General features: G+C 46.5%; 1 protein-coding gene across 1 annotated transcript; it reads left to right on the top strand.

Annotated features, from left to right (window-relative positions):
- The first annotated feature begins 94 nt into the window (after window positions 1-94).
- Window positions 95-26,926, top strand: ARL3 (ADP ribosylation factor like GTPase 3). Its single transcript, XM_051800513.1, has 6 exons — window positions 95-203; window positions 10,176-10,319; window positions 11,456-11,572; window positions 15,666-15,716; window positions 17,673-17,858; window positions 26,352-26,926. The coding sequence occupies exons 1-6, from the start codon at window positions 201-203 to the stop codon at window positions 26,397-26,399; spliced, it is 549 nt and encodes a 182-aa protein (XP_051656473.1). The 5' UTR covers window positions 95-200; the 3' UTR covers window positions 26,400-26,926.

The following is a 26,926-nucleotide window of genomic DNA, read 5'->3' on the forward strand; positions in this document are numbered from 1 at the left end:
GCTCTGCGGCGCGTGGCCGCCCTCAGCCAATCACAGAGCCCAGAGAGGCCGCGCCCACCTCCCCTCGGGGGGCCGCCCTCGTACGCATGCGCTCGTTGGAGGGCCGGGCCTGAGCGTGGCCCCGCCCCCCGGCGCGCGCACGTCGTCGCGCGGGGCGGGTGTGACGCAGTTGCCCATGGTAACCCCGGGCCGCGCCGAGGATGGTGAGCGGGGCGGGGGCAGCGCCGGGACGGGCCCGGCCCGGGGGGGCGCGGGGGGCCTGAGGGGCCGGGGGCGCCGGGGGCGCCGCCACTGCCGCGGAGCGTGGGGTAATGAGGGCCGGAGGCACCACCCGGGGTCTGTCGGGCCCGGCTGGGGCCCAGGGCAGGCACTGGCGGGCCTGGGGCCATGAAGGGGTGTGCCGAGAGGACGGGACCAGGAGTATGGACCAGGAGTATTGCTCGGTGATGCCGGGCAATGGGGCACAGGGCAACGCGCACAAGCTGATGCAGAGGAAGTTCCACTTGAACTTCTTTACTGTGCGGGTGACCACGCACTGGAACAGATTGCCCAAAGAAACTGTGAAGTTTCTCTCACTGGAGAAATTCCAGAACAGTCTGTATGCAATCCTGTGCCATGTGCTCTAGGGTGTCCCTGCTTGATTAGGGAGGTCGGACCAGATGACTCGCTGTGGTCCCTTCCAGCCTGTCCTGTCCTGTGATGCTGTGACACCCACCCGGGAGTCTGGCAGTCCTGGGATCTGAGTGCCCACCTGGGCAGAGTGCGGGGTGCCAGGGACCTGGTGGGGCAGGGGTGTCTGGTCGGGAGTGGGGGGCCCTGGGCTGTGGAGGTTGGGGACACCCAGGCAAAGGGATGGGAACAGTGTAAATTTGTGGCCTCCAGCCGTGGGAAACCCTGGCTGGGGCCCTGGCAGGACACAGAGATTACAGGGGACATGGAGAAGGGAGTTGAGTCCAGACAAGGGCAACAAAGCTGGTGAAGGGTTTGAGCACAAGTCCTATGAGGAACAGCTGAGGGAGCTGAGATTGTTTAGCCTGGAGAAAAGGAGGCTTAGGGGGGGACCTTGGCACTCTCTACAAGTACCTAAAAGGGGGATGTAGCCAGGTGGCAGTCATCCTCTTCTTCCAGGCAAATGGTGATAGGATGAGAGGACGTAGTCTTAAGTTGTACCAGCAGAGGATTAGATTGGACATTAGGAGAAAGTTCTTCACAGAAGTGATTAGATGGTGGAATGGGCTGCCCAGGGAGGTGTTCAACAAAAGACTGTACGTGGCATTTAGTCCCACAGTCTAGTTGATGTGGTGGTGTTGGGTCGTAGGTTGGACTCAGTGATCTCAGAGGTGTTTTCCAGCCTAATTGATTCTGTGAGTTGGATCTTGACAGGGGCTGGGAGACCTGAGGATGCTGTAGGGGCATGGGATCAGCCTGCTTGGAGTTGATTCAGTCAAGGTCTGGAAGGTATAATGGAGGGTTGGGTGTTGGGAGGGCTGGGGAGCAGGATGGCAGTGGCCCATCTGATCTGAGGAGGGAAGGAGCAATGGAAGAGCCTGGCAAGGATGGAGGGCAGTGTTCAGGGATTGACTATGAAGAGTCTAGGACCATCTGTGGCTGTAAAGGGACACTGGACAGCCCAACCAAGGTGGGAGGAGGCCACCCTGTGACCTGAATCCTGGCTGTAGGAGTTCATGAGGATGGACTTGGTGAGGTGCAAGGGCTGGTTGTTGGTAAACAGCCTTAGAACAGGAGTTCAGTCATGGCAGAGAGGCCTGGATGAAGGGATTGCACATTCAGGGATGGGCAGACTGAGATAAACTGCTCAGAGGCTGAAAGAAAACTGCCAGTTGGGTGGGATGGACAGTCTGGTGAGTCACTGGGAAAACCCAGTTAGTGTTGGCTGGGTAGGATAGTTTGCTGGGATCTTCTGTGCTCTGGGGCTGGGGAGATGAGGGACAATCTGGGTTGAAAAGAAAAAAATAAGAATACACTGGGGGAAGGGATGGGAGTGGAGTTTTGATGCTGATGGGAGAAAGAGAGATCCCAGGGAGAAAAGAAGTGTTGGAAGAGAGAAATGAATTGTTTGAGAGGTAGCAATATGGATCGAAGAAAGAAATTGGAGTCTTGGGTGGAGGGCAATGCTGGGATACAGGTAGGGTGGTGAGAGTACACTGCAGTCTGAATTGAGGTTGTGGGAAGGTTGGATGATGGACCAGGGTGTTGGAAACTCTTGGGTTTAAATGCCAGAGTAGTTGGGGTGGAATGCTAGCAAAGTCCAGTGAGGACTGGACTGGGTCTGTGGGTGATGGGTGGTGACAGAGAGATGCTGTGGGTGGGGAGCAGCTGCTGAGGATGCAGCATGAGCAGAGAGCACAGGCAGAAGGAAATAGCAGTGGGAAAGGAGTTTTCCCAAGGGCACAGCTTTATTTTGTCCAGGAGCCCTCTGGACTCAAGCTGGATTCATGCAAATGGACAGCATGGGAGGAGGTATAAGCAAGAGCAGCAAAGGCAGCTTCTCATCTTCACTGGGTTAATTCTGGCTGCATCCCCACCTGCTGGGCTACAGAGAGGGAGATTGAGATAAAGCCTGTGGGATCTGCTCTGTTTCAGATGAGTTGGTGATGGAGCATGTCACACCAGACACCAAAGCCATCACAGGATGGACATCTGCTGTAAAGATGAGGGCAGCTGCTTCCAGCAGTGCAGTGCTTTGTAGGACACATTTGGCCTGCAGCTGTCAAATCTGCTCTTCTGCCTTATGATGTCCCGATAAGCTGGTATAGTCTGGGATCTGGCTGCTCTTATCCAGGCGCTTTGTGTGTGGAGAGGGCAGACTGGGTGTTCTCCAGCGTTCGTGTTATTTGATATAACATTTTACTGCCTCTTTGTCTGTTTTTCATTTCCGGGAGTTGTTTTTTGAATTGTAGCCTCTCAGGCAGGGTGGGTGGCACTTTGAGGTGCCTGGTGGACTGGCTGGACTGGCAGGAGACTGCACTGTCTCTCTAGATTCTCAACTTCCGCTAAAACAGAATTATCCTTCGTGGTAGAAATTCTGAAACAGCAGCAAACGTACTCAAAGCAGCTGTGGCAGCCCCGGGGTGTGGGTCAGCAGTCAGAAATGATCCAAACAGCTTGATGTAACAATTTACTGCTTGTCATCTGAGCTGTGGTAGCTGCCCGTGGACGTGTTCTGCCGTGTCGTGATTGCATTGGGAGGCACTTAAACCCCCTTCAACACCTGCTGGCTCCAGTAATGAGAGGGTTAATGCTGAGGTTTGAATTATTTCAGTGTTCATCCAAGTGAGTAGGTACAGAGGGGAAGTGTCTCCTTCTGCAGAGCATACCAGCATTTCTCACAGCTGTGGGGCAGGGGTGGTAGAAGGTCATAGGTAGAGCATGGAGGGAAGGATGAGCATAAAACTGCATAGCATGAGAGACAATGTAGCGCTGTAGTCTTTGGCACAGTTAAGCAGCATCTGTGGTGGGCACACAGCAAGGGCAAAGGGAGGCTGCTACATGGAAGGTTACGCTGCTTTCCAAAGTTTAGGAAATGCTGTGTGAAGCAGAGCTTGTGACCTCCTCATCACTGTAATAACAATCTTTACCAGGAGAGATGGTATGTTATTGATAGATACTGGGGCCAGAGGATGGCCGGTGTTTTTCTAAAACCATTGATTGAGGATGACATCATTATGTCAAAACCAGAATTGTCAAAGTGTGGCCCCGTTTTACAGTTGAGGAAACTGAGTGATGGAGTGTCTAGCTGATACTAGAGAGGATGAAATACCAGCATAGCTAAATGTGTAGCGGGCATTTTTCTACTGGTCTTGAGCTCATGTTTCTAGGAAAACCAGCATTTATCTCTTGCCTACTGTAGATGTATCTCGTACCTGGAAATTCTTTTTTTTGTCCCTTGTTCCTTAGCAGTAAGGCTCTATTTAAAAAGGCCCCATTAGAAAAAAAAATGCTTTCAAGGGTTTTAATAGTGCCTTACTACTTTAGTTTCCCAGTACAGTTCCATGTCATGTTTTTTGGTTTATTTTACTGATTGCTGAGAGGTTGATAGGAGAAACCACCTGCAGATAGGAGAGTGTATCAGCCACTGACCAAGACTTTGAAGTTCTAAAAGCAGACAAAGACTGCTGACATTGTCCAGTGCTGGGCGTTGGCTTTTCTCTGTGCAGGGCAAAATGCTTCCTTCAAACTTGCTAAAACCAAAGGAGATTGATTTTAATTATGAAAAGAGGATTCGTGCTGGTATTGGGTAATGTATCAAACTGGAAAGTGCTGTGTGACCTCTTTGACAGAAAACTATGTTAGTAGGTTTGAGCTGAAAAAACTCTGTAGGTGACTCGACTCCATTAAATTTTGGATTTCAATTCAGGAAAGAAAGTCTGCATTGAATGACACCATATGGTGGAGACATGCAGCAAGCAAATGATTTTTTGGGAGTTTTGCCAGAGTAAGAAGTATTGAATAAACTGTGCTCAATAGATTAATTTACTTCGGTTGTATTTTGAAAAAGACTGGGTGATTTTATGACCATTAGTGACATTTGCAGTTCTGCAGCCGAAGATAAAGGTAATCAGACGTCATTCTTCAGGGCACCAGCTAATCAGTGCAGTTGTCAGGAAGGACTCCCCTCCTCCAGCTCTGTGTGTGCAGGATTGCACCCTGGATGACAAATGTAGCCTCAAATATCCACTGCGGAAGGCAGAATATTTGGCTCAACTAAGCCCCTCGTCCTTCCCCATGTCAGCTTCTCCTGTTTGACTTTCTGAAACCATCACGTGCACCCTCTGTCTTTAACTTACTCTGTAAAAATGGTGAACTGCTACCATATTGCTTAATTAAAAATAAATTGGGGTCCAGAGCTGTGCTAGGTACTGTGCAGGCAGAACATGGAGTTGTTCCCCATGCCATGGAAATACGGTCTGTCTGAGGTGAGAGATAATCAAGTGATATGAGTGAGGAGAGTCCAAGACAGGTTTGAACTTGACATGTTGGCTGCCTAAACCTCATCAAGGATTGTAGGTGTGGCAGAGAAGGAATTAGCAGAAGAATCATGGGGTGATTTTATGGATATTTTGTGAAGTTTCTCCCACGGTGGTAGGAAAGGCACAAAGGTTTGAGAATACAGCTCAGCAGTGCTGGGGGGCAGCTGTGGGGAGACAGGAGCCGCTATGGCAAATGCTCTTGGCTGGGAAGAGCCTTGAGGATGAAGACGGGGGAAGAGGGCATCTGTGCAGGGGTGTAGGGATGGGGGAGATGTGGTCACAGTGGCAGGCTGAGCTGCTGAGCTTTGTGGCTGTGTTGCATCTTGGTGAATTGATTTGATTCTACCTAAATATCCACATATAGTAGATAAGCAATTGCTGGTGACTAAGGGTGGTTTTATTTTAAATTCATTATCTGAGCTTTGTGGCTAATAAAGTTAAACAGAATACATTTACGTCTCTTTCCTAATAGGAATCAACTGTGCTCTACAGCAGCTTGTGGGCCATGCTTTTTATCCATGCGCCATGTATCCAACCCTCAGTACAAGGGGAAATTGTTCTTTCCATTATGGCTTTATATTGCCAATCTGATACAATATTTAAACAGATTATCTCAATGCTCTGTTTGTCCCAAACCAATTTTTGCTTTGGCCTATAAAGTGAATCTTCCTTTCAGCGGCTTCTGTGGTACAGGATGTAGTTACATGCATCAACTAGTTCAAAAGACCCATATACAGCATGGATTTAAAGCTGAATAAACCCACAAAACCCTTAGCTAGGACTATAAATGTCACTGTATTTTTATATATGTCTGCGTTTTTTTTTTTTTTAAAGAGACTGGGATTACTGCATGCAGCTATAACTGAAAGTCTTTTGATAATTCGGTGGGTATTTTAAACCTAGCAATGATATCTTTTCATAAAACCACACATCCCTGTTTTCTGAAGGATGCTAATAAGATGGTTAGCTTTTCTTTCATGCTTGATGTGTTTGAGTGCTCCTGCCCATTTGGTTTCATCTCGGAATTTAATGCCCCACTCTGATTTCACCGTAATTGTCAGGAGTCTCTTTTTCTTATTGTATGTCCCCACTCACTGTCTGGAAAATGCAGTCTCCTCATTGCTGACCCCATCAGTCTGTCTCCTCATGGTGCTCGTAAGGAAAACCCTCTCCACCAAGGACAAAGATGTTTTTAAACAAGCCAATCTGATATAAAACATAGTTTGCTTAACCCAGAGGTGACCAAGAAGTGATTGCTGGCGGACTGTGCCCAGCCTTGAGGTGCTCTGTCTGGCTGCCCTTCTCCAAAGGCTGTGCACGCTGCCATGCTGTGCTGTTCATTATCTGAGCAGCGTCTGCAGTTCCCTTCTCTGTTACAGATGCCGCAGTCTGCTTAGTTTTGTGCAGATGACACACTGCCCTTACAGTCCTGTGAGTTGTCTCTGCAGCTCCTCAGCCAGCCAGCATCTCAACTGTTCTGCTCAAGACTTGTCCTCCTTCTCACCCTGGACACCCCAGTGAGTGAGTGCCACTGGCCTGGCCGTCCTCCCACTGCTGGTGAAGTTGCAGCACCGAGACATTACCTGCTCTGCTTCAAATATCTGCTCCTGCTCTGTTGCTTTTGAGCATTCTTTTTGCACAGATTTTCCCATTTCATTGCTTTCTATCTGACACCTCTCGTCAATAACAAGGGGTTGCTATCTGACTCTCATCAGCCCAAGTTAGTTTCAGCATTGTGTTTGTGAGCAGAGAAGTGCTGGTCCATCAGTGTGTGTGCAGCAAGGGCTGCTTGTCCCACACAGTGGTGGCATGCAACAGGGAACTAGGCTGAGTTATTTTTTCCAGTCTACTAAGCTGTCAGGAAATGCTTTCTGTCTTCCTAGCCAGTGTGCTCATAAGACCAATTACAAAAAAAAAAAAAAAAAGGGAAAAAAAAGTTAGAAACCCATCCGTGCATGACTTTTCTTAGTTTTAAATCTTCCCTAACTACAGGGATAATGCTGGGTTCAAGTTTTAAATACTATTTACAGAATAGTAACAATCATAGTAACCAATACTATTATTTGGCTCTTGATTTAAGTTGTGTATACAGACCGTGTAACCTATGCCGGCAGCTACTGAAATAAAGTCCACTTCTCTATGTTGGCTTGCTTGTATTCCAGCCTTTTAAATCAGCTTACTTTATACCTTAGAGAATACTTTTATTTCTATATATATCTTCTCTTCTATTGGCTACCCCAGATAATCCTGTGATCAGCCATGCAGCAGTGTCACTTGAGTAGAATATGGAACGATGCTGATCGTTTTCTCATAGGCTGTCATACTAGCCCAGAAATAGCATCCATCTACAATGGGAGAAGCTCTATTAACATTTACAACTGTTCCTCTTCCCGACCCCTGAGAATTGCTCCGTGGTAGATAAGCAATACTTTGTAATACATTTCTTTGCGCTCAATATTTTGGAGTTGAATTCTGAAATATAAAGGCTCCTAATCCTGATCTGCTCTGGGATACACTGCTCTGCTCTTAGCAAGTGGTGCTGTGAATAGGATTAGCATTTCAACAGCTTCTTTTTTTAACTGTGAGCAATAAACTAAAATAATAGGGCCTGATTCAGAGCTCTCCAAAGTCGGCAGTAGTGCTTTGGCTGGTGTGCATTGGCTTTGGGTCAGGCCCATAAGAATGGGAAATTTAGTGTTTCCCTGAAAAGGAAGGAGAATTTGTGAATTTTAGAGTTCCTGCTCCTATGGGTCTGTCCACACCGAGCTGAAATCCATGGATTTACAAGCCAACAAACACAACTGTAAATTTGACAGCAGGTGAAAAGAAAATGTGTTGCTAGTCACAAGTTAAAACTTGTGCTTTTTAATGATGTCAAGAGCACTTAGGACATGCATATAAACATGTGAGCATTAAAGGTATTTTTGCTGCTCTTCTTTTCCTCTTCCCTCCAACGTGTGGAAGTGCATACCATCATGGGGCAGAACGTGGGTTGGGCACTGTGACCAGGGAGATGAGCTGTTGGGCTGGGAGGGTTCACAGTGACTGGCTGCACTGAACGCAGCCCTTCAAGTTCATTAGCCACGAGTCCAGGGGTGAGGGCCAGCCGTGAGCATCTGGCCCTCAGGGCCCAGCACATGGTGATACAGCTCTGTACGCTTCAACTAAAAGGAGTTTGGGGATTTACTGTGCCTATACCAAGCAGAGCCCAGTCCTGATTAACAGCTCTTGAGCAGGGCCTGGATTCCCAGTTTTTTACCAGCCTATTTATCACATATGAGATAGGTGACACCCTGAGCCTGCTTACTGTGTGTTAAGACTGCAGTTTTTCTGTTCTCGCATGAGCTCTGAATTTCTGAACCTCAGCTTTCTACAGTGCTTTTTAAAAGCACAGCAATGGTAGCAGTCCTGAGACTTTGTACAGATATCCTTCGAATGCAGTTTTACCAAGTTCCTTCTCTTTTCCCTCTTTCTTACACGTCACACATGTATTTTGAGCTGTGGCTGGTAATTAAATGGAAAACCGATAAATTAATCTGAAATTGAAAATGCTTAGAGGGATGGATCGAATGTCACGTGTATTTGAATCTCTGTGCATTATTGAAAGCTTTGGCATCATGACCTGTAGTGCCGTGTCCTTTCCAAAGCACTCCCCACCTTGGAACAGTGCAATGAGCAGTCAGAAGCAGCAGTTTCCGAATAGATAAGGTGGGACTCTCCCAGAGTGGGCAGAAGGGCACTGCTGAAGACGGGGGATGCATTGCAGCAGTGACAGTTGTACTGCTTCCTGCAGCTCTTTATCTTGAGGACAAGTTTCTGATTGCCACGATCTGGAGGGGATCAGGAGCAACCTTCAAGGCTCAAATAGTCCTTGGCTCCCAGCAGGAATATTTAGAGGGTTTAGTTCCTCATAGCAACAAAGCACTTCATGACATTTAGCTGATTACACCCTTGCAGGTCGACAAGAAGCATTGTCTCCATTTTGCAAATTGGAGAACAAAAAAGCTTGAGAGATGGGCCCTGTGGGCTCAGGTTTCTGCTGATAGTTGAACTTTCTTCCTGGCTCTGAGGCTCAGTGTGCTTCAACAAGGGAATTGTCAGGGAGATAGGTAGCAGGAGTGCTCAGGGCTCCAGAAGGGGCCCTTAGAGGTGTATCCCTCTCTTGGATTTTCTCAGGCAAATTAGTTGCAAGAGCACCTGCGTCGCCGGGCAAGGTCTCAGTGTGATGTGTGCTGCTTGGGCTCTGAAGAGCAGTTCCTGACAAGCAGGGGCTGCAGAGCAGTGCAGCACTGTGCCCAAGGACACCCAGGCATTCATGGTGTGTCAGCCCGCTCCTGTGCCCTTGGCTGCAACTGCCTGTGGGGCTGGGCAGCGAGAGGCAGGTGGAAATGGGGTGATTTGCATCTCTTGGTTACGTGCCAGGATCCGGAATATTTTTCCAGCAGTTTTTGAGAGGTGCAGGTCTCCGAGTGGTGACACTGACAAAAGCTTGGGTGTGCTGCTGTAAGGTGCCCGTTTGTAAATGAGCTGACCTGGATATTCTGTTTCCTAATCCTGAGTGATACTGTCAGCTCAGAGAGCTGAGCCTGGCTAATGACTGAAATCCACTGTGCTTTTCTTAGTGAGGATGTGTGGTGATCTGAGATAGTTGTTAAGTGCTACATCCTGAGAATCAGAACTGCACGTGCCCCACGGGTCCAGCATGTTTTAGACAGATAAACAGGGTTTGAGTTGACCGGGGAGTTACTATGAAAAGAACAATGTCAGGTACATAGTAACCTGCAGTTAACTAGGAGGGAGATTAAATTAATGGTGTTTTCCTTCTGATAAAGATAATGAAGAGCTTGCAAGGACTTGGTTTGCAGCTCCTACACATGGTGTGTGTAGGCACTGTCTCGCTGGCACAGGGAATGCCAAACAGCTGTGTGACAAGAGCAGTGCAGCCAGCGGGGCACCTCACTGTGTGACATTTGTACTGTCTGAGACCTCGTTGATACTCTGAGATGAAAGAAAATAGGGGGCAAGGGGAATGGGAAATTAAATGGGAATAGGGATTGCCGGAAGGGATTCAAGGTATCCTGGGATCTGCCACCCTACAGAGCCCATTTCAAGGGAGGAGGGCATGACACTGGGGGAGAGAGTCCAGGGGGGAAATAAATACTATGATCTCTCTTGTGGATTTAGGGTTTACTGTCAATCCTGCGCAAACTAAAAAGCACTCCGGACCAGGAGGTGAGAATCCTCCTCTTGGGACTGGATAATGCAGGCAAGACTACACTCCTGAAACAGCTGGCATCAGAGGACATCAGCCACATCACACCAACACAGGTGAGGAAGGCCTTTACCTCTCAGGGCAGTTCTTATGGTCCCACCTGCCACCTTATACAAAGCACTAATGATTCAACAGAGTCTTTCAGTAAAAGGGGGAGCAGCTGGAGCCTGGTGCACCATTAAGTTTGTGTCTTTTCTGCCTAAGAGGAGGCTTCCTGAAGGAGCCAGAGAGCGTCAGGCCAGATCTGTCAGGTAGTGCAAAAGTGGATGAGTGCTGTGGAGTTCTGCAAAAGGCTTTTGGGTCATGCTAGGGTTGCATGGATGAGACTTTGTTCCTGTTGTCCTTGCCAAACAGGGGACATGTACAGTGGATGCTGCAGAACTGGGCAAGCCCCTGTCTCTTTGCATCTTTCACCCAGCCAGCTCCAAGGGTCCTGCATATACCAGTGCTCCCTCTCTAATGCCTCTCATCCCCTTTTGTTGATCCTGAGGGCTAGGGAGAGGGATGTCTCCCATCAGAAGCACTGCAGCATCGCTCCAGAGGAGGTTGCTAGAGAGCTATGGGAGATGCTTCCCCCCACCCTGTAGCTGCCTCCCGAAGCTCCCAGCCCTGACACCCCAATTCCAAGCCCCAGTCCCCTGGGTGGTGTGGCAGCACGTTGCCAGCCCACGCCACATCCTGTTTTTCTACTTGAATGCACTTTCAGTTGGTGCTCTAATTGATGAAATGGACCCTTCAGACGTGCAGCTGTTGCTCTTTTAAGCCTGGCATTAGCTGTGTCGTGTCGAATTGAGCTGAGACCTCTGGCTTCATGTTAGCTGTGACTGTCTACTCAGCTTTCACAAGCTCAACCCTGCTTCTCACAGTGCCCTTGTTTTCTCCTTATCTGCAGCTCTCCCACCTCTTCCTGCACCTACACTGCTACACCTTCCCAGGGCACTAACTGCATCATATGTCTCCATAGCCATGACAGTGTTAACCCTTGACCCAGGAACGCTGGCAAACTGATGGTTTGGTGGCTGTGTTTGCTTTTACCAGTGTCTCTCCAACAGCCGATCCATCTTTGTGGCTGCCCAGCCCATCCTGCTGCACGTTGCAGGCATGGGATATATAAGGTGTTAGTGTCTGCCTGTGAACATGCTCCAGCCGTTCAGGCTTATGCTCTATGTGGCTTTGTTTCTGCTCTTTCCAGGGCTTCAACATCAAAAGTGTACAGTCTCAAGGCTTCAAGCTGAATGTATGGGACATAGGCGGACAGAGGAAGATCAGGCCATACTGGAGGAACTATTTTGAAAACACTGATATCCTTGTGAGTATTGGCTACAGTTGAATGCTGTGTTCATGCAATGGCTTTCCAAGGTCTCAGCCAGAAATTCAGAAACAAGTAATGTAATGTCCCAGTCCTCAGCAACACCATTGCCATTGTAACAGGAGTTATTCTGAGCGAAATGGCAAGATTGGTTGGGTGCAGTAAGAAAAATACAGTAATGTTTGGAGAAATCCTTCGGTTGTATGTTTTTACTTTCACAGGATGGTGCTGTTTATAGCCAGTTCCTTTCCTCTCATCTCAGTCTCCTCCAAATGAAAGAACATTAATAACTTGTACTTTACCCATCTATAGCTCCTTTCACCGGAGACTCTGAAGGCCTGTCATGGGCATTAGTGACTTAAGCCTCGTGTGTAAAGGTAGGTCAGTATGGTGTCCTTGTTTTATAGGTAGGGAAACTGAGGCACAACAATTAAATTCTGTGTCTGCATCAGATAGGAAAGCTTCTGACTGAGGGACACAGAGAGACCCCTTGTCTTTTCTTTTGCTCCTTTAATCATAAGACTGTCTTTTAATGATTTCGACAACTTAGCTGTAATTACCTTACAACTAGCTGCAGATGACTACAATTATATTTACAGTGCAGAACCTTTGTGTTTCCATGCCAGACCACATTGACTTGGGACCCTCCAAGTGCTGTCTTGACCAATTTCAAAGATTGCCTCTAGCCTACAGCCAGACATGCCAGGATGAAGGCAGGCTCGGGGCTCCAGGCCTCTCCCCACCCCAAGCAATGTTGTCTATGGGAACAAAGAAGAGGCAAGGACTGCAGGGCTCCCATGGGAAAGCAGAAAACTCTCTCGGAAAGATGCCCTTTCTCCCTCCTGTTGCGCACACACATACTCACTATGTGTCAGGAGATTCCATGGAAGTATCAGTGCAACTAGGAATAGGACTCTACACTAAGGCTCATGTCCAGGTGCTGAAAGTCCTGGCTGTGCCTGGAGGTTTAGAAAACATTGTCCCAATGAAGCTGTTATTTAACCGTGACTAATAAGCCCTTGGTAATCTCCTTTGCTGATCACCCTTTTTGAGCCTTAATTTGGAATCTGATATTCAAGGGCAGCCACCACTGCATAAACCCAGTTGGTTGTTTTTGCAGAGCATAGCGGAGAAATCTTTCTAGGGAAGAGGTCTGTGTTTGAGAAATGAGCATTGTGCTCCTCTGTGGCATCGAGGAGAGAGACATGGCGTGGCTGTGAGGTGATCGTGCCCACTGAGCTCAAGCTCTGCTGCATGTGGTGGGGAGGCAGTAGGTGTGTGGATCAAAGTCAGCCCTGCAAAGCAGGAGCTCTGGGATCTCTGCCTGCTGTGGCAGGTGCTCAGGCTGCAGAGACTGCGCAACCGAAAAATAGTATCTGGAAAACTCTGCTGGCAAAGGCAGTGAGCTACACTGGCCTGTGGGCTTCCACCCTTCCCAATGTGTGCTGCATGGGAGGTGCAGGAAAAAAGGTGAATTTGAAGATATCTTCAATCACATTTGAAGATGAAAGTGGCTGTTTTCCCTACCCCCCTCCCACCCCAGTTAAAGCAAAGTACAGAAAAAAACCCTCTTTTCCTATGAGTAAGAAGATAGGTAGAAAAAGGCAGAATCAGTTTGGGGGAAACAGCAGTGTGAATTCAGAGAAATAGCTGGTGCAGAAATGGACCTGAGCACCCCTGCCTGCACTCCATGCTGACACCCAGTCCCAAACTGGGAGATGTCAGCATGTTGGAGCAGTGCTATGCTATGTCCATACACACCAAAACTGGAATCAAGTATGTGCTGATGGCTTTCTCTGTCTTCTGCCAGTCCTCACCCCTGTTTTAGCCAGTAAAATTACTGGCTAAAATTAATTTTACCCTCCGACAAACCTGGTGCAGGCTGTGCACCTTTAAATTGAGCCAACGTATCCCTCATGTTATTTCTTCATCCAGTCCTATCACGTGCAATTTCTGCCCAACCCACTTACTCCAGGTTGTGTTTTGGCATGTTTCTCAAAGGAGGTATCCAGCTTTACGGGGATTTCTTTCTCAAAGCTCCATTCTCCAACATGGTATTCAAACTGGCAAACTATGCTACCAAGCACCACAGCCAAAAATAGGCTCTTGAGTGGCCCTGGCCATAGAAGGACATTGGAGATGAGATTACACTACAGTTCCCAGGACCCTCTGCTTCTCTCTTCTCCTAAACTGTATTGCACAAAACAGAAAGGACCCTCTAAAGAGTATTAAAAAGCAGGAAGTGATTACAAATTCAAATCCATGCAGGTGCCTTTGAATGAGAGCTTGGTCTTGCATCACACACCTGTGATATTTGGAAGCTTAACCCAGGCAAATAAGGTGTGGATATCTGGCTGATTGCATATTCAGACAGGCACCTGCAGCTATTTGGCACAGTGCTCGCTGGTTTGGAAGTAGGCACTCGGCACATACTTTACTTTCTCTGTGCTTTTGTTGCTTTTGCCCTGAGCACAGTTGTATTCAGTTCTCATCTTGCAAAATAGCTCCACAGCAAGGAACAGAGCGGTACAGGAGAAACCCTGGCTGGTTGGGACTTGGAGCTCTTCCTTCCCAGTTAGAGAAGCACCGTAATCTGGGAGGTGCTGCCTTTCAATTGAGAAGTAGCACTTGACCATTGCGTTCACGTGTCACTGAACTTTCCCAGAGATGTCCTGAGGGAGGGCAAATGACACTCCAGTCTCACCCCAGAACACAACTGCAGCCCTGCAGCATTTTTTGGTTTGTGTTTCCTACCCCAAATGGGATGCACAGGGGTATAATCTTGGCAGGGGCGGAGAGGACGGGTGTAGCTGATACAGTATTGGTGCACATGCTTGGGATCACGTTGCAGGGAGGGGCTGTGTGTCACGGTGTGCCCACGGCCGTTCCCCATCACATGGCACCGCGTGCGTGCACTGCTGACGCATCCCCACGCAGCTGCGTCCAGCCTGCCGCGTGTCCCCCAGCCTCTGTCACTGCACATCAGCCCCAGGTGATCTGCAGAGGGGTCTGTGAGGTTTGCTGGGTTACCTCCTCAGGCCTGGCATACAGATCCTCCTGCTGCGTGTTTGGTCCTATTTCAAACAACTTGAGTGCTGCTCATTAAGGGAGTGCCTGTAGTTTAATAGATATTGCTGCTAGAGATCTTCCCTCCCCCTACTATTTGGTCAAAATTATCCTGGAAGCGTGGAGTCTTATGCTGAGACTGCCTGCAAGGATGCCATTTATCTTGATGGCGGGGTGCTGTGCTCATCTATTCCCTGAAAACGAGGCTGACACTTGCTCCCCGTAAGCCACCAAAGAGCATGCAGATGACATGCTAGCAGCTTCAATCACTGCTGATGGGGAATGGCAGGGACTGGAAGCAGAATGCTCAGTGTTTGTCACCAGTCCTGTCCCTGTCTGCCATCTCAGCATCCTTCTCCTTCGAAAACCTTCCTGTACCAAGCAATTAAAAAGGCATATGAGGCTATTCTTGCCTTACTGAGGTTTCCAATTTTTTTTTTGATGGTAGCTGAAAATGGAGTCTTACAGGATGGATCAACCAGCTCCAGGACGCTGCAGTAGGATTGCCTGATGGAGAGGAACTTGATGTCTCCAATACATTCCTGTGTCCCCTAAGTGCTATTGTGTGCATTGGTGGGTTATTGAGGAGGTGATGCTGGAGGGCAGCATGGCACAGTCACACCAGTGTGGTGCTGGTACACTTTGCTGGGGTGAAAGAACATGTCTAGCCCCCCAGATTTTGCCCTCCTGCATTCAGCTTCAGCTTGTAAGCCTGTCATTTGAAACAATACCAGAAGTCTCCTATTCTCTTTAGATAACAGAGGCTATGAAGATGGTGAGTGCATCCCCAGTACTGCCCACATCTCCTTTCTGATCCTACCCACGTGGCTGCCCACTCCCCCAACTTTCAAAGAGGTGGTTCCTTTCCTTTCAGAACATCATGAAGTTTTGTCAACATTTGCTATAAATAAGAGCAAGGATCTTTGTGCCCAAAAGCATAATTATTAGGTTCAGCTCACTTAAGCATGTGCTACTGTGGAAGAGTGTCTTCTGGGAAGAGTAACTTTTCCTGTCATTTCTTTTTCAGATCTATGTCATTGACAGTGCAGATAGGAAGAGGTTTGAAGAAACGGGTCAGGTAAGTTACTTATGCCCAGCTTCCTTTGAAGTAACTCGGTGCTCCTGAGTGGCCCTTGCTCACAAAAGTTAGAAAGAGGATTTTGTTGTTTATGAAGGAAATTTGCATTTCAAGGGACTTGCCTTTCAACATCAATGCAGATTATTTTGGTAGATGTGAAACAAGGAAAATAGGTAGCCTAATTCCGTTTAAATAGAACGGTTTTCATTAAAGTTATACAATAATAGCAAATGGAGCCTAATACTGAAAGCAAGAACTTCTCTAAGTCCTTTAAATGTTGCCAAACCAAGACCCCGAGGAATCCTGTTTTCTTATTTACAAAATTGAAATGGAAATCATATTGACTTGATTGTCTTTTGGATGTAATTGAAAAAAAGCTAAGAACTTTCTAACTAGGACTGGCCAGAAAATAAGATTTCTTTTTTGCAAAGTTTTGATGTTTTGTAACATTTTATGTTTTAGGATGGAACAACATTAGGACTTTTGAACTTTCTTTTGTAAAATTCAGAAAGTGACAGTGTCCCAAAATAGCTAGCAACAAATTTACCCCCCAAAAAGGGGAGATTTAGATCTGTTCTGCCTGATTTGAAGAAGGTACTTGATCTTTTGCCTCTCATATATCATGGACACACCCCAACAGCAGAACTGTTGGTTGTTCTAGGAGTGGGGGCAGTCTTCCCCTGCTGGAGCTATTTCATTTTATATAAGTAATTAAATATTCATTGGGCAAAAGAGAGGGAGAGGAAGCAGAAGCTTTTAGAGCGCTTGCCCGAGTCAGGTGGAGTCAGCCAGGACCCCTCCTCATATTTCCACAAACACTTTTGGTTTCAATAAATCAACTGTGTCAGATGAAAGACCTATTTTGTTGAAAAATTCCCAGCCAGCTCTGTTTATAACTCCATTCTCTCATCCTGGTTTCCAAACCAAACATTGCTTTTGGGGGGATGGAGTCGTATTTCCACTGCAGTTTAGCATCTCCCTGACTGCACTCATTTAATCCAAAAGTTTCTACCCAGTGGATAAAGGATGTTAGGACAGTATCTGTGAGCATGAGACCTTTCCAGCTAAATAAGGAGCCCATAAAAATCTCATGCACTCATCTGTCTGCAACACCAGCAGTCCCTACAGGTTCAAGTTCTGCTGAGTTTGTCATACGTTCCCATAGGGAAGTGACTTGAGGCTGGGTGCTTGTTTCATGTGAGACCCTTGCACAACCCTAGGCATGAAGTGTTTTAGCCATCATTGATCCACTGCAGATTCAGATTTGGGCTATTCAGAAAATCTCTGTGAGTCACCCGTTTTTGAATGAGCAAACCCATTCTTCAAGATGCCACCCAGAATGTGTGCCATGCATATGGAGCCAAAATCCGGCTAGTAAAGCTGATTTAGTTTGTTTTCACCTAGCCAATGCCTTCAAAAGCATAAGCACTTTCTTATGGGAGGGAGATTTCCATTTCGGGGAAAGGGGGGAAAGTCCTCTATTCTTCAAACTGCAGTGTATAAAACTTGGAACAAGCCGCTGAAACTCCTTATTAGCAAAGATATCAGGGCTGGTGTCAACGGTTGCTCAGGTACAAATGCCAGTCAAGCAATAACTTAAGACAGATTCCTCATACTGCCAATTTACATGGTTTTTGCTGTTTCATCAGTTTTGGTCTCCTGGGATCAGGAACTGGTAAAACACAGAGTTGTAGCCTTTAAGGCAACTGCTAATTTCAGACCAAAATGAAGATTTTTCTAACCTGTAATTGGAAGAAATAGCTTTTGAACCTTGGGCAGAGATGATTGTATACATTTTTGGTCTCTTATAATAAGATCTAGGTTTCACTGGAACACACTCTTCTAGCATTTGCCCTAAATATATTTCTAATTAGAGACAACCACTGGTGGTTGAAAGTTTTCTACCCTTCCCTCTCTCCATCTTCCCCCCACCTCACTCCCTTGTAAATGACACAGGAGTTGGCTGAGCTTTTGGATGAAGAAAAGCTTAGTGGAGTCCCCGTGCTCATATTCGCTAACAAGCAGGATTTGCTGACGGCTGCCCCTGCTTCGGAGATTGCTGAGGGACTGAATCTACACACAATCCGGGACAGAGTCTGGCAGATCCAGTCTTGTTCAGCTCTTTCAGGAGAAGGAGTACAGGTGAGGCTCTGGAGAAGGCTTGCTGTGCCAGCAGGCCATCTGTAAAAGATTGTTGATCTGCAGGGTGGGGCTGGACCAGCTGCCTCACCAAGGAGGGTCAGCACAGCCAAACCCTTGCAGCGCGGAACGCGGGCGCGTGTGTCTCATTGCCTGTGCAAAGGGAAGGGAGAGCTGTGGGCCCTTGGGATGCCTCCATCCCTGGGAAAGGGGAGAGTGATTACCTCCCCACCCAGGAGCCCTTGGCTGGGCCAGATGAAGACATTGATTTATTTTAAAGAGACTGCTGTCAGGTTAATCATTCTCACAAAACAAATCGTCTTTTACTATTAACCCCTCTGACTGTTACAAGTGTGCACTCTAGAAATCTGATTTACCTTCACTACTGATGTCATTTGGCATTTTGCTCAACCCAGGCGCCAGAGAGAAAAACTGATCAATTTTTCTGATCCAGAGAAATGCAAGAGTTGCACATGGGGCAAGGGCACTTCTAATGACAACATGTGGGGCAGCAAAAACCCACCAAAGGGCCTGAGCTGTGTCTCTGTGCTGAAGTGTAATAGCTGTGTCTTGGGCTCCTGTGCTGTAGCCAGTTCCTGCGGTATAGTAGCTCTTTGTAATGTAAATGGGACCTAGGTTTGTTTATTTCACTCCTAGGCTTTCCTGAATTAATGAAGTATTTGCGGTGCTCTAAATCTGAGTACTCCCTTCACTGATATTTTAAGAAACAGAATGGTGAAGACATTTATCTTCATTGCAGTTTCTGTAAAACCTTATTGCAGACGCTACAGAGATGTTCAGGATAGTCAGATCTCAAGCTGGGTATGAAGAGTGGCAGAAGCAGCCCATCATACTGAGTGGGCAGTAAAATGGCAGATGAAATTCAGTGTTGACAAGTGCAAAATAATACACATGTGGAACAACAATCTCAACTATACACATATGACAGTGGGCTCAAAATTAGCTGCCATTATTCAGAAGCAGACCGTTGTGAACAGCAGCTCTGTCAGAGGCCAGAGAGGAAAATCCAAATACTAGACAATTAGAGGAAAGCAAACAAGAAACATCTTTTCTAGCAGGTTAAAGTCATGGTGGACCCATACCTTGAACATGATATTAATTTCTGCCTCTGCCCCATTTAAAAAGATTTTAGTAGTAGTAGAATCATAAAGTCCAACAAAAAATTAGAGTCTTCAGGAGATCGTTATACCAACTTCATGTTTAAAGCAGGGATAACAGTGAGTCTAGAGGAGATTGCTGAGAGCCTTGTCCAATCAACTTTTAAATATCTCCAAGCATGGAGATTCCACATCCTCTCTAGGTAACCTCTTCTAGCACTTAACTACCCTAATCTGAAAAAATATTGTCCGTATATCTTCTCAGAATTAGGAGAGATTTGAGAATCCTCTACTGAGAATGATCAGTAGCACAGAATGCCATCTGTATACAAGGATAATAAATAAATTAGGACTTGCAGCTTGGAAGAGAGAGGACAGACAATGGGAACATCTTCAGGATTTATAAAATAAGGTATAAAAATGTCAGACCGTATGCTGTTTTTCACATTGCTAGAGGGAGGGTGTTCCTAATGAAATAATCAGACAGCAGCTTAAAAGAAGTAAAAATAAGTGCTTCTTTGCGAGTCGCATAATTAAATTGTAGATCTCACTGGCAAAGGGTGTTGTGGAGACCAAATGTACCAGTCTTAAGAAAAATACTAAGTGAATTTCTGAAGAAGGGATCTGCAGGCAATCACCACTAAGATCTGGAGGCAGCTTTTGACTGAGGAACAGCTTGGGCCATGGACTGGGAAGGAAGAACAGAGCAAGAGAGATCCTGTTCCTACATGGTCTTTCTCCCTGGCATCCAGAAGGAAAGCTGGATGAACCATTGGTCTGACCCAGTACAGCAGTTCTAATTTCAAATTCTCAAGCTGATGTTTAGACCTAAATGTTGTAGATGGTATCATCCAAAGGGCCTTTATTTACTTAGCTAAGATACAAATTCAGCTATGTTCCAGCCAGTCTAGTGAAGGGCTTCAGCTGTAATCTTTATTCTGAAGTGGTGGTGGTAGAGGGAAATGCATTCCACACTGGCAGTGTATATTCCAGTCCAAAGAAATGTGATCAGGAAAGTTGACAGGGTTTCAGGCAAGCATAGGTCACCTTCTTCCCTCCTCCAGGCCCTCCTCTGGTTTATGGACATCCGGCTGTAAAGGAGCAGTAAAGTAGCAGGTGAAATTCAGAGATGTGGGTTGGATGTGGAAGAACTAAATAATAGGAAGTGGCACTTTCTGTTTGTGGGCTTTGAAATATGCCTCCTTCTTGAGCTGATCTGTGTGCTCTGGAGTGGACTGCACCCTTCTTTATTGACAGCACCTTCTTCCTGTGCCTCCTCCCTGAAGTACAGCACATCCCTATACATTCAGTAGTGTAAAATACACAGCCCAATTCCCTCTAGCAGGGAAATGAAATCTGCTTCTGTGCTCACTTCCAAAAAACAGAAGACCAGAGCTAAATAAAAGTATTTGCAGGCCAGTATATTGTGTTCATCATGCTTATCTAGACAGTTTAGGTGCAGGCCAGATAATGTCCCTCTTGGTTGTAGGCAGTCTCGTTTCCCTAAATACTGCAGCTTATTCCATAAATGATCATTGCAGAAAGGTCAGGGACATCACAAACTCTCTGTAGCTCGTAGAAAAAGAGCCTCTACATTTCTCTTCAGGCAAAGCTGCAGGCTTGTCAAATTCAAGCACTCCCTTTCCTTGCAAGTTGAACAAAATGGTTTGGGAGACGGCTTTTAAACTAAACCTGGATCAGCCTAGAAAGAAATGGTGTCTTCAGTCCTGAGACCCTTAAGGACGGGCCAACATGCTGAAAATTTAGGAGAACCAAAGAACTTGTTTAAAGAGTGACATCAAGAATGATGTTTTTGAGGATCCTAGTACACAGTATCTCTGCCAGTGGCTCAGAACATGAGCTCTGTATGTGTAATTGAACCTCAGGTCACTGCTTTAAGAACTTCTTTGAGAAATGACAGTGAGTGACAGCAAAGTAAGTGAAGATGTGGAAGCATCAGGTATTCAGAATGAAAGCCAAGGAGCGGGTACACTAACCATCGCTGCTGATGGAATGAATTAGCTAGAGTAGAGCTGGAGACATCACTGAAGAGTGGTGGCATATCTTGTGCTGAGCACATGCAAGAACAGAGTTCATAGGGGAAGATGTTTGTGATAGCTTGAAGGAAGAGCAGTGAGCAAAGATAAATAATGCCAATACGTGAAGGAGAAATAGTTTGAAGGTCATTTAATTAGTTTAGCTGCTTGCACCATGGTGTATAGAACTGGGTAGTTAAGACTGGGGATTTCAAGGTTAATGAGATTAGATTATGGTTAATAGAATGATATAAATTTAGAGAATTTAACTAGTATTTGAAATGGGTTATTTAATAAAACTATTAATTAAGGGGGGAATCCATATAGTCATCTTCTCTTTTAAAATTAACCACTGGGGACTCTGGAAAAGGGGCCCAGCAGTGTCCTGAGCAGGCTCAGAAGAGAGGTGACTGGGTTAACTGGAAACCCCATGCGGTGTCTCAGGATGCCAGCTGGCAGCCCCTATTATGCCAGCTGAAGACTTCATTACCTTCTGACTGTAACCGTGGGCAGCGCTTGTGTTAATCAGACTTCATGGTGCCATTGAGGGAGGAGTGGCATCACTCACACTCAGAGGCTTTTTCAAGCAAACTGTCTGCTTGGGTCTGATCTTATCCTTCAGCTCTAGTTGGGAAAGCAGGAAAGCTTTTTCTCCCTGCCACAGCCATCTGGGCTGTGCCTCTGGAGCGGAGTCCTGAACAGCCTACACTGAGCCCCTTGCACAGGATTCAGCAAGCGAGGGAGGTGATTGCTGATGTCAGCAGAGGAACACAAGGGAACTGTTGCCTCATAACGGCTCTCTGGTGCCACGTAGGTTCTCTTGGGGTTGTATTGTGACCAGATCTCCAATTGTAGCCCTTGGTGTGCAAAATCTATATACATCTCACCCTGGCTGGCTGTGGTGGGGTGAAAGCAGGCAGGACTCCTCTGCTTTGCAGCCTGCCCTCTTGCTGGAGGTGTTATTTAGGGGCCAGGGTGTGATATTAAATATGCCTCAAGGCTTTGGACCAATCTGTGCTCTGCAGCCTGTTTCTTGTCTGAAGCAAGAGTCTCCGATCAAGGCAGCAGGAGTTCAGCCTGCCCTGAGGAACTGTCCTCCAGAACGATGCTGCAGCGCATTGTGTCCAAAGTCTCCCAAACATAATGGCTCTCTGGAGACCATTAAAAGCCACTGAAACTGAGAGTAGCCACTAAACTTCTCTAATTTATGCCAGAGCCCGTCTGGCCCAAAAGACTGTGGGAAGGGCTGAGCCTCCATCTCCTCCCTGGCTGTTTCAACCCCATTGAGAGTGAAGCCCAAGACCCAAGTTATGTCTTTGCTGCGATTCAACACTTTCATAAGGACTGAACCAGAAAAGGACCCCCTTGGCAATATGGTATCTGCAAAGCTTAAGTTTTGTCTTAAAGATGTCTTAGCCAGGGCAGGCTGAATGGGATCTTCCACATCTTAACAAGGTTCTGGAGCTACTTGTAAATGTGATTTAAAACCAGTTTTGATGACTGCAGCTCTCCTGAGGCAGGCAGAGCATGTTAAGGAAAAGCAACCCTGTTTCCAGATTACGGGGCAGTGTCCTCTGATTTTTAAGCAGGGTAAGGAAGGAGTCTACAGTGCTGCCTCAGGGATATGAGGCCTCAGAGGACAAAAAAAATAAGCTTTCGCCCAGGCAAAAAACAATGGATAATGTACTGGCGGGATCCTGTAAAAGCCAGCCTGTATGATGACTCGAGGTGCAAGGAAATGACAGATAATGAAGGCACAGTCCTGCCTGTGCTGAGGGAGAAGAAAGTGACGGTTAAAATAACGCATACCAAAAATGCTAGAGATGGAGAATTTTGCACTTGCCTGACCCAATTTGTTATGGCAGACAGAGGATTACATGAAAGGATTAAGCTTTGCTGTCCTTAAGGTCACATTAGGGGTCACAAGTTTGTGGCCTTGCCTGATCCCTGGCTTGCAGGGGAGCAGAAATCGGGAGGCTTTTTATGGGGTGGAAAGGACTTGTTCGCTGTGTTTGAAGTCAGATTACTTCACTCCCATAGCCACAAAGCTGATAATACAGAGAATAAGCAAGCAGTGGGCTAATCTTAAGCAGGACTTTTTATTTCTCCCAGGGAAGGCTCTACCAGTACTTTCCCAAAGGGCGTTGGAGTACAACTCCCTTGGCACAATAGCAGATGGGACTGCAGCAAGGCGGGGTTGTGCTGAGCAGCATTTCTCTGCAAGGAGCATTATGCTCTTCCCTGGGGTTCTTTCTCTTTGCTTTGGTAGAGTTTACTAGCTGCTTGTTAAGGAGCTAAGAGAGGCAAAGCTGAAAGATCTGAAATCTTTTCCTGGCTAAGTTTTCCCAGGGTTGACTTGAGGCTGGAATACTAATATTGTATCCGCCTCGATCCTCAGAGTACCTGCCAATGACTCTGTGTCTCAACAAAGCAGCACAAGGACATCTATCAGGATCTAAATGTTACTGTAGGGATTGTACTTTCTTCACAGAGCCATCTTTTAAGCATGCAGATATAGGGACAGGGTGTGTAGGGACAAAGGATGACAACAGTTGACTCCTTATGGACTAGACTGTTTCAAGCACTGTTTCCTCCTTCCCGTGTGCCTTTCCCATAGCAGCTCTTTGTGTTTGTAGCAGCTTCCCTGGATTTCTCTATCTTACCAACATTTCATCCTGCTTCAGACCTTCGGTAGAAAAACTGCAAACATACCTTTTAGTTTCTTTTGCTTTTCATTGCATTTGCTATTCTCCAAAGCATTTGGGGACACTGCAGAACACCCCCCCCCCAAAAAAAAGTTGCACCAGAAGCTGCAGATGTAGCTGAGGAAGGCGTCTCACACGTACCTCTTTGATACAGCTGAGCATGTTAATTTTCCCTTTATCACAGGCAAGCAGAGAGATACTTATGATTAAATGTGCTCTTTTCTGTCAATTAACTCACACCAGAAGAGGGTTTTTAAAATCTATTCCTGCTTTAAAAGTTTGGTGACCTACTTACGTATTTCAAGCCTGTTTGGAGTTCACCTTTCCTCTTGCATTTTGCTATGTCATTCTTTTGCCCTCGTTAAATGCTTCATGCAGCCAGGCTCCCAGCCATGGTAAATCCCATCATAAACTCTGCTTTATGACCCTCGCTGCGCTGGTGCTGAAACGGTCTGTCTTTCCCCTTCCCAAGCTCCCCAATGGCAGCAGGCAGAGTTTTAATCACTGTGAATTCAGGTTGTGGTCAGATTAGGTAGAAGATAGGATGCGTGTTTGTTGTTTTGCAGTGATGTATTGTTTCTGAGATTACTGTGCTGAATAGCAGAGGGTGTCAGCTGATATTTATTACTTTAAGCTGTCTCAGCTGTTCTGGTTCAGCAAATAAACCTACATTCAAAATGAATGAGGAGCTCTGCCTGCCTTGTATGCCATGATGTGTGCAAATGTGATTATTGCTTCCGAGGCAGGGGAAGCTGAAATCATTGTGGGAGCATTTTTATTTATTTATTTAGTTTTACTCTTTGCAGGCAATCATGCAGATTTCTAAAGCACACAATCAAGTCAAAGGCTTGACACCTCTCCTCCTAGCCCCATTGTTAAGCCCTGGCATTCCTCATGCTGGGAATCACTCCCTCCCTCTCTCTAAAGTGATAAGCTTTAAACCACACTATTGATTGCTTAAGGCATTACATGTTTTACACCTAGGTTATCAGTGTTATTGAAAGGGGAAGACACAAAGCTACTGGGCCTTAAAATGAATCTACCGCTCATCTTTTCCCATTTGCTCTGAGGATTTCAGACAATTTGTTTTACACTGATCTCTGCTGTGGAGATAAATAAATGAAACTGGAGACCTCAACCCTCCCCAAGGTTAGAGTTAGAAGTGTTATTAGTGTAGGGCCTCATGTGCACCCTAGCACAGGCTGGGCTCACTTATTCTTTATTTAACACAGCAACAAGGGCTGATTTCAAAAGTTGCTGCTCCCCTTCAGATAAGAAGTGTCACATAGCACAGTTATCAAGGTGAATTGGTATTTTCAAGTGAGAACCTCTCTGCTTCTGATTAAGCCCTGAGGACTCCCTCTCTTCTCTCTTAACTCTTTAGCTCCCCTCCAACATGGTCACCACCTTTGTGGCTGAGGGACAACACAGAGGCACAGCAGTGGGTCTCGGCTCACCCGAAGGGCCTGCCTTGCTGTGCCTTTGACCACCTGTCCTCGGGGAAGTTGAGGTCCTTGGCAGCCTTTTGGCAGTTTGGGGACAAGGGTGCAGGAAGCCAGCAACACTGCTACCATGGGGCTGTTGGCCTGAAGGCTCTGATCTTTCTTAGGGTCTAATTATTATTTTAATGATCCAGAAATGACCACTGAACATAATACAGTGAGATCCCCTGCTCTGAACTCTTAAGGTGACATTTGTCCAATTTCCAAATGCAAATATGTGCTGCTCCCTCTCATCCCCAAACCCCTACCTTTTTGATCTCAGCCTCCCTGTCAGCAGAGATACCTCCTAGGCAGGACAGAGGTAACAGATTCGATGGGACACAAATATGAGGAGACTGTGCATCTTGCGCTCCATTGTGCATGTCTCCTAACAGATAAATGACAGGAGCAGATGAAGTATTGCTGTGGCTTTCAATAGCATATCCTGTTCTGGGATCTCAGCAATAAACTCACAAATTGGGTATTCATGGCACAAGTGTTGCAATCCTGCTTGCAGTGGCCAGAAAAGTCACCCACACATTTTTACAGACATACCTTAAAGAATGTATCAGCCTCTTGAAACATCATCACATTGCTTCTCACTGAATCCCTGTGGGACCCCTGAGGGCCCATATTTTGTGGGGGCCCTGAGGAACAAGGAGTAGGGTCCAGATCTGGGTATTGCAGTGACTTTCATGGATCTAGATTTCAAGGCTTGCAGATGAGCAGAGAATTAGAGCCGTATTCTTAACTGGGAGCTGACTGTATAACAAACAGTCCCCTGAAATCCACAGTCTCAAGATTACTTACCCAAGATTACACAAATCATCTGTAGCCGAACCTGGAACTGAGTCTTCATCTACCACTGACATACCTTGACTGCAAAGGGATCCTTCCTCGAAGGACCTATACATAGCGATGTCATGAGACGATGATACTTTTTATGGTCAGGTGAAAGATTTAATGACCTCTGTGTGACAACATCTACTGAGCAATGAAGCACTTATTTTTTTAACCCACAGTGGTTTTGGGCACAGAGGGACAGGCAGGGGTTCTGTGAGGAGTCAGAACGTGGTGCTTGCAGAGTGGTGGTTGGGTGGGATTGGGGGATTCCTTTTCCCTTCGCTTGACTAACATTACCTTTCTCTGTCTGAAGGACGGCATGAATTGGGTGTGCAAAAATGTCAGTGCTAAGAAGAAGTAAAGCGATCTGAGCTGCATGGAAATGGAGGAGCGGTGGGAGCAGAATTCTAGCCTGAAAACACTAATTTGCTGCTTTCTGACCAAATGTTTTTCCATCTGTGCACAGCTACAGCTGTTAAAAGAAAAAAAAAAGAGAGAGAGAAAAAAAGGGAACAACATCGGTTTAAGCCTACTGCTGGATTTGGAACTTGACCTGCTCTTTAGTATCATTTTTTTATCCCAATAAAGGAATTACATATTTCCTCCCTATGCATAAATAGTATTAAATGTCTGATTAGCAAGCAAATTTGTAAGCAGAAGCAAGACTGTGATTCAGTGTGGAGCAGAGGGAGTGGTGAATTACTGTAGTTGCTTAGATGCATAGGACCTGCCCTATACGCGTGGCTGCTGAGGACACGCTCGGGTGTCAGTCACAGCTTCCCCTCAGTGACAGATAAAATGCGGTTGTGTTACCAATTGTGGGTAGTTTCTTAAAATAAAGCTGCTAAGGAGTCATTTGTGTAACGAGGGTAGAAGACTTCCACACAT

The sequence above is a fragment of the Manacus candei genome, unplaced genomic scaffold (genome assembly GCF_025592945.1).
Source record: "Manacus candei isolate 608988 ecotype Guabito, Panama unplaced genomic scaffold, ASM2559294v1 h1tg000050l, whole genome shotgun sequence".
NCBI lineage: Eukaryota > Metazoa > Chordata > Aves > Passeriformes > Pipridae > Manacus > Manacus candei.

Excerpts from the sequence above, each read along its gene's own strand:
- ARL3 (XM_051800513.1), top strand. Across the intron at positions 10,320-11,455 it reads GCCACATCACACCAACACAG|GGCTTCAACATCAAAAGTGT; the intron begins GTGAGGAAGGCC and ends TGCTCTTTCCAG. Across the intron at positions 15,717-17,672 it reads GGTTTGAAGAAACGGGTCAG|GAGTTGGCTGAGCTTTTGGA; the intron begins GTAAGTTACTTA and ends TAAATGACACAG.